Source organism: Grampus griseus, assembly GCF_964374135.1.
Source record: "Grampus griseus genome assembly, chromosome: 3".
In the NCBI taxonomy this organism is placed as follows: Eukaryota; Metazoa; Chordata; class Mammalia; order Artiodactyla; family Delphinidae; genus Grampus; species Grampus griseus.
Genome location: NC_139019.1, coordinates 169,404,600 through 169,418,629, shown reverse-complemented (window position 1 = coordinate 169,418,629; position 14,030 = coordinate 169,404,600). Strand labels below are relative to the sequence as shown.

General features: G+C 53.2%; 1 protein-coding gene across 1 annotated transcript in view; it reads right to left on the bottom strand.

The window, feature by feature from the left end:
• The window catches only part of SH3GL1 (SH3 domain containing GRB2 like 1, endophilin A2), a 32,191-nt gene extending 20,167 nt beyond the window's left edge, over positions 1 to 12,024 (bottom strand). The window contains exon 1 of the mRNA XM_082650660.1: positions 11,811 to 12,024. Coding sequence (XP_082506786.1) covers positions 11,811 to 11,855 — 45 coding nt within the window. The 5' untranslated portion in view covers positions 11,856 to 12,024. The remainder of the gene's footprint in view (positions 1 to 11,810) is intronic.
• Positions 12,025 to 14,030: the final 2,006 nt, after the last annotated feature.

Here is a 14,030-nt window from a genome sequence, read left to right as displayed (position 1 = left end):
CCGAGCTCCCAATGCAGGGGGCCTGGGTTTGATCTCTGGTCAGGGAACTAGATCCCACATGCATGCCACAACTAAGAGCCCACATGCCGCAACTAAAGATACCACATGCCGCAACTAAGACCCGGTACAGCCAAATAAATAAATAAATAAATATTTTAAAAAAAAGAAGAAAGAAAAATGATGTAATATACACTGCTGATTCATTAGCACTGGACGCACGGCCAGCAGTACCTGATCTCGCCTGAGCGGAGCTCATCTCACACGTGCTCTGTGAGCACGTCACAGCCTTCCTGTGCCTGGGACACTAGCCAGCACTTCAGCTCCATGCTTGGGACCAAGAGCGAAAACACCCGCAAGAAGCACAAAGGTACAAACACGCATCACTAAACAAGCCGTGGAAAGGATGCTGGTTTACAGTCTTGTTCTGCCTCAGTGGGAATGAACGTGTTGGGAGACTCAAAAATTTCTGTCACTCTGGGCATGTTCACGAATACCTGCGAAGGTGCCCCAAGTCCTGATGGGGGGGGTTACAAACACATTTCGGCAAGTAAGGTGAAACCGCAAACACAAGCCCGCCAACAATGACGGACCGATGGTGAGTTCAGGTGCTGCTGGCTGTGCATCCAATGCTAATGAATCAGTAATGTATATTAAATAAGGTTTCTTTAAACAGAGGCACGGACCGGGAGGTGGAAGCGATCGCCCTGGATGACCAGGTGGGCCCAATTTCATCAGGTGGGTCTCCCTGGGTCCTCCCCCTGGCTTGTGCCCCCACCAAGCGGACCCTGTGCCTGAGGAGCCCCCGCCCCACGCACCCAGTTTCCTGGCTCAGGCGGTACCATGGAGCCTAGCAGAAAGATCACCCCTGACAAGGGCCCCGACGCAGGACCCCCAGCAGCTTTGATCAAGACTCCGGGGTCATGCGAACAGAAGAGGTGGTGATGTTCTCCAGGCTGGTCCTGCTCAAAAACCTACACCGTCACATTAAATGGGCAGGAGTTTAGAGAAACACTTGGACCTTGCCTGCGGGGACATCCATGTGACCGCTCACTGTGACGCCAAGAGCAAAAACGCGGCAACGTCCTAAATGCCCACTGCCAGCGGAGGGAGGACAAGTCGCTGTCCGCACACAAAGGACAGCAGGGAGCTGTGGAAGCAAAAAACTCGAGCCACACGCTCAGTGTGGACGAAGCGCCCCAGCGGTGCTGAGCGAAAAGAGCAGGCCAAAAAAGCTGCCATGTGACACCATTTTTAAGAGGTGTAAACTTGCAAAACAAAGCTGCAGACTTTTTAGCGGTAGATTCGTGTGCAGTGATGTATCGGGGAGGGGCCCTCGACTCTAACTGTGCTGCTCGTGTTTACTCAAGCTCTTGTGGGCGCTTGGCTAACGGCTGGCCATTCTTCACCTCTCTACAGATGAGACATTTTAACACAAACTCAAGTGCCTGAAAAGGGACGTGCCCTTTACGACACACTGGCACTGCCTGGTGTGGGGAACTAGCTGAGTGCAAACTCCCCTAGACGGCGGTGGACTCTCCTCCAGGCTCTGCTGAGAGCTGAGAGGACGCCTGGACTGAGACCGGGCAAAAGGTCCTCCTCCCCACTCCCCGGAACCAGCACACCTGGACTCCCGGGTCCCCAATGCGCCCCCATCTGCACAACTTCCCACAGAAGCCTCCCAATCCTGACAGTCTGGAGGCGGCAGAGGGACTTGGCCGACCGGTGCCTCCTGCCCACCCTGGGCCGAGGCCAAGGGCATGGGATACTCTGAAGCAAAGCGGAGAGAGTGCTCAGCTACCCTTGAGTCCACTGGCAGGAAAGGAATGGTGATGTGGAACTTCCAAGAGAGCCCAGGAGAAACACCTAAGGCTTCTCAGCCGTGAAGTAAACGCATCAAGCCTGGGGGCAAAAGACAAACCTCAGAGCCAACCTCTGAGGGCAGCACACACAACTGTATTGGGGCAATCAGTGGGGAGCTGCAGCAGCTCCAAGACTCCTCAAGGGTGAAATGCTGACTTGGTGGGACAGCAAGGATTCTCAACCTTGGAGGAAACACCCCAGGGAGAGGAGATAAAGGACAACCCTAGGCCAGGAGGTTAGGGTTAGGGGACGGAGAAATCCCGCCCTTGTCCCCGTGCGCTCGCCGCCCTCTTCTGGACAAAGGCTGACCCTGAAGGGCCAGGGCTGCCCGCCCGACTTCAGACAATCACGGCTCTGATGACCTGAGGCCATCAAGCTGATGGACACCTGCCTGCCTGCCTGCGTGCCTGCCCAGAGGCAGCCGAGGGGCCTCATCCTGGGGAGGCAGCTGGCAGAAGATGAGGAGGGGACCTCGGGAGTGATAAAGTTCCCAGTTTCCTTCCCCGGGGGCGTCCTAAGTCTCCTCTCACTCCTGGGGCCGAGACCCAAAATGACAGAGGAAAAACCATCAGTCAGCTGCTCCACTTTAGAGAAAGTGGGACTGGATTGAGGTGTGCTGGCCAAAGACATCTGAATTATCGGCCAAGGTGGTGTCGGGGGACTAAACACACAGACTGAACGGTGCCACTTACTGTCGGGCCTCTCCCCAGGCACTTGGGAAATGCACCCTCACCCCAAAGCTCTCTCTTCTGAGCCTTAATTCAAGTCTGCAGGATTTCCTGGCTCCACGGGAAGACGATGAGGGGCAGGGGAGGGGGTGACAAGAGAAGAGGTAACCCAGGGACAAGTGAGAAAGTTATTCCCACCGCGACGCTCTTTCAGTACCCCTCGTTCTGGCAAGGAAAAACTTTCCAGTGGGCACTTTTTTTTTTTTAATTTTTTTTTTGGCTTTTTATTTTTTGGCCATGCCACGTGGCGTGTGGAATCTTAGTTCCCTGAGCAGGGATCGAACCCATGCCCCCCTTCAGTGAAAGTGCAGAGTCATAACCACTGGATGGCCAAGAAGTCCCTTGTGGGCACTTATTGTTTCAGCGACTCTTTAATAAGAGGGACCAGGGCTTCTCTGGTGGCGCAGTGGTTGAGAGTCCGCCTGCCGATGCAGGGGACACGGGTTCGTGCCCCAGTCCGGGAAGATCCCACATGCCACGGAGCAGCTGGGCCCGTGAGCCATGGCCACTGGGCCTGCGTGTCCAGAGCCTGTGCTCCTCAACGGGAGGGGCCACAGCAGTGAGAGGCCTGTGTACCGCAAAAAAAAAAAAAAAAAAAAGAGGGACCAGACCCCAGCCTCCGAGGTAAGGAATCCAGGAGGAATCAACTACACTGCTTTGTTTCTGTTGTATCTTGTGATCCAGTTACTATGACTTAGAGTAAGAAATAACATCAAGATCCCTTTTAAAATAAATTTAAAAAGTGAGTCTATTTGAAAGTCAAGTTAACTAACTGATTCTAGTCACAGGCTAGGTGGTTGGTTCCAGGTATTTACTGCAGGCCCAGGAGCTGGTGTGATGGACACAGCACCTCGGGGAAGGTGGCGGGGCTCCCTGGGCCCCAGGGTGTGGACAGGGAAAGTTAGGGCCCGCAGGTGAGGAGGCTGGCCTCAGGTGCACTGGGCCTACGAGCTTGTTGCATTTCCAGTACCAGCCAGACGGGCAGGGACCACCATCTAGAGGGTGGCTGGGAGTGCCATGACTGGGGACAAAGATCTGGAGGACAGGTGCACGAGCAGTGGCAGGTGCCAGGGAGGTCCCTCAGGTCCTGGAGGGAGAAGGCCCAGAGGCAGGGTGGCAAGCCCACAGGGGGAACCAACGGGGCAAGGCAGAGGAGGGCGTGAGAGAGCTGGCCAGCTGACTCAGGACACAGGAGAAGAGGCAGAAGGGCGGCCAGGTGTGGAAGCCAGGGAGGGGCTGCACACAGGACCCGGGCTAACGCCGGTCAAGTCTAAGAGGTCAGAAGTCCAGGGGCAGAGAGCAGGCTTCTGAGGCCAGAGTGGTGGGGCCTGGGGAAAGTGGAGCCAGGGAACTCCTTTTCCCAGCAGGCTGGGCACCTCCAGTTAAGTTCAGGCCTGGCTGCGGGGTTGAAATGACAGAGACTGCCCGTGACACAGGTTGGGCCACTCTGGCCCAGTCAAGCGCCGGTCCCTCGGCCTGGAGCCCTCAAGACAGATCCTAAGCCAAAGGAACAACCTCTAAGCTTTGATTTCTTATTCTTTAAACCAGTCGGACCTGTTCCTGACCGAGGCCTCCACGGCCTTGCCAGCCACCTGGCTTCGCATGGGCACCGCCACTGGCACCGGACAGCCCCATTCCCGCTCTGAGAAGGAGTCCACCATTTCTGACTACTTGGCCAGCAAGCCACAACCCGTGGGGACCCGGGCCTGTCACCAGCCGCCAGGCAAGCCTGCTCCCTCAGGAGCTCACACCCAATGAGAAGAAAAGCACACTGGGTGTGAGGATGTGCTGGGTGTGTGGCACGTGGGCAGGAGACCACCAGGGAGGGTGGAGAAATATTTTTGGGAGGGGGACCCAGGAGATGGCAAGGATACAGGAAGATACACGCAGGGCTCTGAGGGCAAACAGGAAGTGGACAGGGAGACCTGGGCTGGGGTGGGGAAGGAGGAGGGAAGGTATGAGCCTGAGCAGACCTGTTGGACTGGGGCGTGCTGGCTGCGAGGGGGAGGGTGGGATTGAAAGCCGCGACCAGGGCGGGGGCTCCAGAAGGTTCTGAATGCCAGGTTGGAGCTGGAACCGCACCCCAGGTCGGCGGGGGACGCTCCCCTCAGCAGACCCCAGCCCTGTCTTCTCTAGGTGCGCCCACACGGCCGCCCCGCTTTTGCGCTCTCATGACCTACGATGTGGGGCAAACTCCGTCCAGCTAACCTTTACTGAGTTCCTGGGACAGTGACCCACTGTCCTCCTCACCGCCCACCCCCTCCCGGGGGGCAGCTCACGTCACTGGGCCGTGACAGCCCGGGCGGGCGTGGTACCGCTGGAGGGGTTTAATGCCCAGGTGCGGAAATCTGAGCATCCAGGCAGCGGCTCTTCCCAGGGCGGCCACGGCTGATGCTGAGTCAGGTCCTTCAGAGGAAATCGCACATCTATTTTCCTGCTGTGGTTGGGAGTCTCCGCGTGACCCCCCTCTCGGGCCCAGTCAGCAGGTTTTTCTAGGAGCTGAGTGGAAAAGGAAGACGAGGCCATCCTCTGAGAGCCTGAGTTTGTGGAGCCCTGGTTACTGCTTAACAGGAAATGAGCAGAATTGGACCCGAACTGCAGTGCTCGAGAGAAGTGGCTGCAAATCCAGCCCTGGGGAGAGGGGCGGGGAGAGAAAAAGTTTGGGTGGGGGGGTGGGGAAGAGAAAGAAGGAGAAGAGGAGGAGGAAGGAGGGGGGTGCAGAGAGGAGGGGAGAAGAGAGGAACCGGCTGCTCCACAGTCTGATACACCCTTCCTCAGCTTTCCAGGGACAGCTTTTAAAAAGAACCAGAAAAAATCGCCCCTGACACTTCCCCAGGCACTTAAAAGCCAGGACGGTTTGAGCACAGGGGGTAAAGATGCCTCAATAGGCCTGCTCACCCCTCCAGTGGCTGGAAGGCTCCAGCATCAAACCCTCCTTAAACCTCAGAAACGTCACCCCACCCCCCGCCGTGACCTCGAAAACCAGAAATAGAAGACAATCTGACTTTCCTCTGCCACTCCGCGGCCCACGGCAGCCCTGCAGTGTCAAAATGTGCAGATGCCTCTGAAATCCTACGGAAGAAGTTGGCTGCACGCCCCAAATTAAAAACTAACTTTCCCCAGATTGGATCCGTTTCAAAATACTGGCAACAAAGTGGAGAGGGCTGAGACAGAGGCCAGGGCAGAACTAACTGTGGCCCACATCCCAGGGTCAAAGGCCATGGGACACGCACACCAGAGGCAAATGGCAGGCCTGAGGGGCCCGGTCAAAGCCTGTCAGTTTGTCTTCTGAGGAAAGAAGCAAAGAGATGCCCAGATGGACACTTAACGGGCGGGCGGAGAGCTCAGGCCCCCAAAGGCACTAAGCGCTTGCTTGGATGTTGGCTCCGGAGGGAGGCTGGGTGGATGGGTGGTGGGTGGGTAAATAGCACCATTTCCTTACTTCACTTGCTAAGTCAGTGACAGTTCTGGGGTCGCAAAACTGTGACAGCCTTCAATTTCTGAAACCAAACAGAGGCTGTTATTAAGTGGCACACGGAATATAATTAAGTATCCTACAGCTTTGCCTCAAAACATACCCAGATAAGCAGGGCGAGTAGCTCCCACGGGCCCTCTTTGATAAACTGCTCTTTACTACACACAGGATTCTGAGTCAGAGGTGAACTTCAGGTCTGATGTACCGCCGTCACGGGCAGCAGAAACAGAATATGATGACCCCTTGGTCCTGGTATGTTAATAACAAGAGTATGCAGGATGCTGCTTGGTTACAGGGCGCCTCCCTGATTGCAAACAGCGGGTCCTGCCCAGGAGGTCGGGTTAACCTGGTTTTACAGACAGGCCTGGGAAGTGGTGGAGTTTAAAGAGGCCCCTTGGCTCCCTTCGGGAAGGGCAGTCTCAAATCTCTTCTGTAGCTCCACAGTGCAGCCTAAAACACAGGGCTGGTTACTCCACCCAGCAAGCTGGGGACGGAATACTGATGGAGCAGGACAGGATCATCTCTGTCCAAGGTCCCACAGGGACACCGCTAGGTCAAGGGTCTTCCTACAAAATGAGTCAGCAGAGTGGCTTCCTGTAAGAGTGGACTTAACCCAGTTCCCATCGCACATGGACATGGCAATGGCCAAAGGCCCTTCCCAGGTCTGCTGTCCCGAGGCAGAAGGTCTTCCGGAGGTTAGCCTGCAGCTGCTCAGCTCAAGGGTCTGGGCCAGGGACCACCCCCACCACCAGATCTCGCCTGACACCTGTCGCTCCCGGCTCACAGGTTCCACACTTTGATTCGTGCTGAGACTAAGGGGTTACAAATTCCAGATTTTTGTATCCTAAGATCACTCCATGTCCACTACTTAGCAGGCCAAGAACTTTACTGGGAAATCAAAAGCATGATCCCATAAAATGAAGTTTAAAAAATAGGTCAGAGGGACTTCCCTGGTGGCCCAGTGGTAAAGAATTCTCCTTCCAATGCAGGGGACACAGGTTCGATCCCTGGTCGGGGAACTAAGACGTGCCACGGGACAACCAAGCCCGTGCACCAGAACTACTGAGCTCACGTGCTTCAGTGAGAGAGCCGGCGTGCCGCAACTACAGAGCCCACGGGCTCTGGAGCCCTCGTGCCACAACTAGAGGGAGAAAGCCCACATGCCACAACTAGAGAGGAGCCCGCGCCGCAGTGGAAGATCCTGCACGCCTCAGCGAAGACCCCGTGTGCCACAACTAAGACCTGATGCAGCCAAAAAAAAAAAAAAGGTCAGAGCAGGCAGTATCTGGGGACATCGGACATTCCCCCGGCTACTGCTTACTCCAACACGTTGGGGTCCTGGGCCCCCCGTCATACCCCCACCCCATGCCTTTCCCAGGAAGCTCGATCTTTCCTCCTAGACACAAACCCGGAGCCTAGCGAGTATCCAACAAACGTCAAAGCTACGGGATATGACGGTCATGAATTTCCCTCCTAGCTCGGACGGAACCAATCTTTCAGTTTAAACTCTCTCCCTTCTTTCAGGCAAAAAAAAAAAAAAAAAAAATCAGGCCAGCATTCCAGGCAACTGCCAGATCTACCCCTAGTTACACTCTCAAATCTCCACATAGCCCAGCCACAAGAATTATCAGGAAACCAGTTAGAAGGTTAGGCCTGGAAATTAATGTCACCCAAACACACCACAATGACAAGTGAACTTTTGAGCCTAGATCTCACTACTGGGTTCCTCTACCCACCTCAGTTCCTCAGAAAGGCTCATAAAAGCATCTCCCCAGATTCTAGGTGTGCATGAGTACCAGAGGGCTATTGAGTGGCATTACACAGCGAGGCCAGACGGGACCAAAACCATGGGCCTGAGACAGACGCCCATTTCTTTGGCTGCTTCACTCCATACATTCAACTTTCCTCAGCTCAGGTGGCCAGTTCCTATTAAGAAGTAAAAACCCACAAACTTCCCGCTCAAGCTCAAACCGATTTTATTTGAGACCTGAAAGTTTTCACCAGGGATGAACTGGTGTGGAATTTGCCAGTATACTGCCAGACACTGGGACCTGGTTTGTTACCAGTGTCACCAAGGAGGTAGAAACTTTTCATTAACATCACAGCCTCACCTTCGAGAAACCCAGCTTCTCTATTCCCAGCTCTCTCTCACACATCCACCTGGCTTCTATTTCTCAATTTAGAAATGATGCTCTTACAAGCCTTGGAAATCAAGAACCAGTTTCAAAGTAGGGTTTCTTGCTACAGAAACGTTGGCGCTTCTCTTATGCAGGGCCAGATAATTCTCTGTCGTGTAGAAGACTGTCTTGTATGTTGTAGGATGCTTAACAACCATCCCCAGCCATTACCTACTCGGTGCCAGTAGCACCCTCTCCCCAAGGCGTGCCACTGTCTCAGACGTTGCCAAATGTCCCTTGGGTGGTGCACAGGGTGGGAGAGGGGAGGGTTAGTTGCCCCTAATTGAGAGGCACCAATGCAAGCTTGTACCTTCTTAAAAATGCCAGATGCCAAAAAACACTCTGGGGTTTTCCTGAGGACTTGGGAGGGGAAGACTTGGTGTCTGGATGCTGAATTTTACGCACGTGTCCATCTGCGTATATGTGGTTATCTGCATTTCGAGAATTAGAAAAAGCAGGCAGCTGCCAGAAGAATGCCCAGGAAGGATTTTTTGTTGTTCTTCTGTTTGGGTAAAATTATCCTCACTTTTTTCAAACCATAAAACAGTGTTTCTCAACCTCAGCACAGTTGACGTCAGAGCCAGGTGACTCTTGGTTGTGCAGGGCCGCCCAGTGCGCTGTAATATAATTAATTACCACCGTGTTGTGACAACCCAAGATGCCTCCAGACATTGCCAATGTCCTCTGGAGGGTAGAACTGGCCCTGGTTGAGAACTACTGTCCTACAGGAAGACAAATGCCCCCAAATCCTTTTGTGTAAAAAGGGGACAGTGTTTACCCTTAGGCCAGATAAGTGAGACCAATTGAGACCGACTGGTTTAAAGAATATCACCTGTTCACGCAGTGAAAACTCAATATATATTATTATGACTTAACAAGAATGTTACCTGACACAGATGACCCTACTTGAAAGAGGTGTTCATAAGATCAAGAAAAGAAACACAGGGCTTCCCTGATGGCAGAGCAGTTAAGAATCCGCCTGCCAATGCAGGGAACACGGGTTCGAGCCCTGGTCCGGGAAGATTCCACATACCACAGAGCAACTAAGCCCTGTGCCACAACTACTGATCCTGCACTCTAGAGCCCGTGAGCCTCAACTACTGAGGCCCGCATGCCTAGAGCCCGTGCTCCGCAACAAGAGAAGCCACCGCAATGAGAAGCCTGTGCACTGCAAACTAAGAGTAGCCCCCGCTCGCCGCAACTAGAGAGCCCACGCACAGCAACGAAGACCCAACGCAGCCACATAAATAAATAAATAAATTTACATATTAAAAAAAAAAAAGTAAAGTAATACACAAAGAAGTGGACACATCCAGATAAACAGCAGAGGTCTATGGAAACTATTGCAGAAGGGAATGGAACACAGCCAGGGTGATTCTTGAGAGGACAACTCAACATGGAATCGGTCAGGAGGCCAAGACGACAGCTCTCAGAGGAGGACGTGTCGCACCAATTCTTTGGGACTGGGCCTCAGAATATCGAGATAATAAATTGATCCGCACCACCAGCTTGCACTGCTCTGAGCTTTCCAGATTTCCAAGCACTCCCCGCAGGTCTGAATGCAGGCCAACCTTCTTTCCCTGAGAGGAAAGGCTCCGGTGGATGGCCTGAGGCCCAGCTAGTTCCTCCGGCACAGCGTATCTGCTGGGGACAGCATGGGCCACCAGCACGGGCCCTCATGGCTGGGGGCGGGGCGTGGAGGGCTTCCAGAGACCTGTCTATATGAAGGAACAAAGTGGCCCAGGAATTCTTCCGAGACCCACAGTTCCTGCGAGAGGGGCTACATCAGGGCCCAAGATAGTGAGCAGCCCTCCAAGGTGCTCTGGTCAAGTGTGCGGGGGTGGGGTCTGAGGCCTGCTGGGCAAGGTCTAACCCAGGGCCAGCTCACTTAATTCCATCCTGCTGGGGCAAAGGGCTGTACTCTCAGCAACAATCCTAGAATCCCTCTGGATTAAACCTCTCTTCCTCCAGGGTTTGGCCTGGAGTCTAGAGATAGACCCCAAATATCTTTAGCCCTAGACAACTACTAGGGTCATTAGTTCTCCCCCTCAAAGGGCAAAAGGTCCCAGCTGTGTATTACTGGGGACTCATCTCTCTTCCCTCCCACTGGACCTCTCCAAATTGTGGGCAGAGTCTGGTTTGCCAGCGCGGGCCAAACAACTCCTACTACTGTTGCTCGCTCCTTCCTGGAGTCTATCCACACAAACTCCAGATCTAAGGTTCTCATAGGATCAAGGGATCTGGGACTTCTTGGATCTGAAATTATAAACTGAATTTTGCATTCGCCCAGTTTTCTGAAGAGTGGATCCACTCAGCTTTCACCAGACTCGTGAGCAATGGGGCCTGACACAGCACCGTTGGGAGGGGGAGACTTGATGTCTGGATGCTTGGACATGTCTGGATGTTTTGGAAAGGTGACTTTCCAAAACACCTATTCTATCTGTCAAAGTAGAACACTTATATTCTTGGATTCTGCATTCCACTTCTGGGAATTTATCCTTTAAATCCAATCCCACCTGTGAGCAGAGATATTCACTGGCTATTCACGATAGTATCGTTTGCAGCAGAAAACTACTGGAAACAACCTAAACGTCCATCGATGGACAACTAATTAAATAAATTATGACAGACTTCATGGAATGGAATGCCACATACCCATTAAAAAGATACAAGAGGCTCTAGGAGTAGCTCTGGGGGAGGGGGAAGGGAGAGGGGTTTTCCCCTAAGGACATTTAGCAGCATCCGGAGACATCCGTGGTCGGTGGGGGGAGCTCCTGGTATCGACTGGGTAGGGGCCAGGGATGCTGCTCAACGCCCCACAGTGCCCAGGAGGGCCACAACAGAGAATGACCCAAGGTGATAATTCTGGCTCTAGTGCGATCTCCGAGACACATTTAATGAAAAACATCAATTACACGGTTCTGTGTAGACGATGTTACCGCTACGTGTGTGTTTTTAAAGGAGAGGCATACCCTTCTCTTTGGTAACTGGTGACAGTCCCTGTCTCTGGAGAGAGGGACTGGATGCCTGAGGGACTGAAGTGGGAAACTGACTTTTCACTCTACCCGTTCAACTTTGTACCGGGCCCACTGAAAAGGTTTTTTCGTTTGTTATCTTTAAAAAAAAAAAAAAGAAAAAAAAGAATTGTTCTAGACACAAAATTTCCCTGACCCTGGGTTCTCTAGCAAGAGTCCTGTGTCGACAAGCTCGGGACTGCTTCCTCCCCTTCTCTCCCTGCCCCCCCACAGCCCCCGCCGCCCGCCCGCCCTTTCAGAGGGAAGGACGGGAGGAGAGGGGTCCACGTCCGGGGCCAACCTCTGGGTGCACCTACGCGCCTCTAAAGCGTCTGCCCACCCGTCTCGAAGAGACTGGAGCCCACATGGCGGGGAGGGTCTGGGCCACCTCGCACGCAGACCCCCGCCCCTCCTAGGTTGTCCCCACCCGGCAGGGGACGAGTGCCAACGCCGCCCCCTCAGTACCCACGGCTCCCTCCCGAGTCAGGGCCTGGCCGGGACCCCCTCCAAGCATCCTGGGGCCCGGAGCTCGCCCCCCGCCTCGGCCTCCGCTCACCTGGCTCGCCTTGTAGAACTGCTTCTTCAGCCCCGCTACCGACATGCTGCCTCCCGCCGTCGGGCCTCCCGCGCGGACTCAGCGAACCGGAGGGACCGCGCAAGCGACAGGCTTCCGGGCGCCGCCAAACCCCGCGCGCCTCAGCGGGCCCCTACGGCACCGCCTCCGCCGCCCTCCAGCCAGCTCCGCGCCCGCCCCGGCGCCGCCTCAGCTCCTCGCGCGCCCGCGCGGCCAGGATATTACATGGCAACCACACACTTCCGGTGCCGGCCTCCGCCGCGCGCACGCGCGCCCCCCCCCTCCACGGCCCCGTCTGCGCACGCGCGCCCCCTGCCGGCCAGGGAGCGCACGCGTACTCCGCCTGCGGATGGAGCGGCCGCCTAGCCCAGTGAGTGGACCGGGGAGAACCTAGAGGGGCTGTGGCGGCTGCAGCGACCCCTCGAGTCCCGGAGGTGGGCCTGACGTCTTAGGAAAGGCGCTTAACACCTTTTTGCAGAGATTGGGGAGGCGAAGGGGCAGGTAGAACTCCAGAGGCTGGGTTTACAAATCTTCGGATACCTGTTCGGTAATCTCAGCTATACCCAATTCTTCTGTGGTCTTCCACCACCATCTCGTTCGGCCCCGTGTTCGTCCATTCAGTTGCCCAAGTCAGACATCAGGCTATCACTTATAACTCCTTTCCACTGCCCCAACTGTCTTCTGCCCTGATCAGACCATTCCACCACCCTCCTCTCTGGTGTGCCCACCTTCAGGTTCTCCCCTCCAATTCATCTTCTACAAGACAGCCAGAATGATGCTTCTATAACACAATTCAGATCACATCAGTCCCCTGTTTAAAGTCCATCTACTGGCCTTAGCATACTCTCCCAATTTCTTAACATGGACTACAAAGCTTGTATAATTTGGCCCCATCACCTTGTCTAACTTCGGCTCTCTTCGTCTTCTATAACCCATGGTCCCTGTTGCCTATGGATTTTGCTAACATTATTCCTCTCATGCACATTCTTCCCCAATCTTTCCCCTGTCCCTTGTGCATAAAAAATAACTCTATTTGGAATGTCACCTCCTCCAGGAAGCCTTCCCAGATTGATACATGTTTACCGATATTGATTTTTTCATCAATTGTTATTTCTATTGAATGAATTGGAAATTAATAATGAATCGAAATGAGTAAATGAGTCCAAAAAAACAGGGTGGGGGCCAGTTGCACAATGGATAACGTGTCTGACTACCGATCAGAAAAAGAACAATAACGTGACTAGAGCTAAAGTGCTTGCAACTTCAGTGCTGAAATATCTGACAGAGTTGAGTGATTTTGTAAAGCAGAGGATTGCTGGAAGTTTACAGGTGCCTCAACAGAAGGACTAGATCAGAGGATTGCTTTAGAATACGCATGCCCCAACGTCTTTCCCCAAGATCCTGATGGGGCTATTATGAATAGTTTGAAAAATCTCCTCTGTGATTCTGATGGGCACCCTGAATGGTAATCCACTGGTCTAAATCATTTCAGATGCCAGAATGTCAGAGAAGGAAGGGAAAACATCCTAATGGTTCAGATGAGGAAACTGAGGCCTTGAGTAAGACATGACTTGCCCAAAGCGATGTCCTCAAATTTCCTATTTTCCACATTATTTCCAACCAATTCTACTGATTTAATTATCCAATCTACAGGATAAATAGAATTCCAAAATTGGGCTAAATTTCACTCTTCTCTCCTCACTTCTGCTCTGCTTGAGAGGTTCAATTGGTGCTGAAGAAAACTTGTCCTAAGGCTTGCAGGCTGACTCTGAAGGTTTCTGTTCCGTGTGAGGCTTTTAACTTACATGATCACACAGTTCAATTAAATGATATTTATGTATTCACTCAAATATTTATTGGGTACCTACTAATGGTTGTCATGGGTAGGTCCTGGGGATACTGTGATAAACGATTCCTGCCCTCATGGAGCTAATGACAAAAACAGAAATGAATTCATTAACCAATAACACGCTAATAAATAAACACAAGCTGTAATTGCTCCAAGAAAAAGAACAGTGTTGTTGTAGGAACTTCATCTTGTTGGGGGATGGGGAGGAAAGGCTCCTCTGGGGTTTCAATCTAAGATCTGAAAGTTAGGTAGAAATCAACCAGGAAAAGAGCTGCGGAAAGAGTGTTCCAGGCGAGGAAACAGCATGTGCAAAACCCTGAGGATTAAACCAGAAATATCCATTTCATTCATTC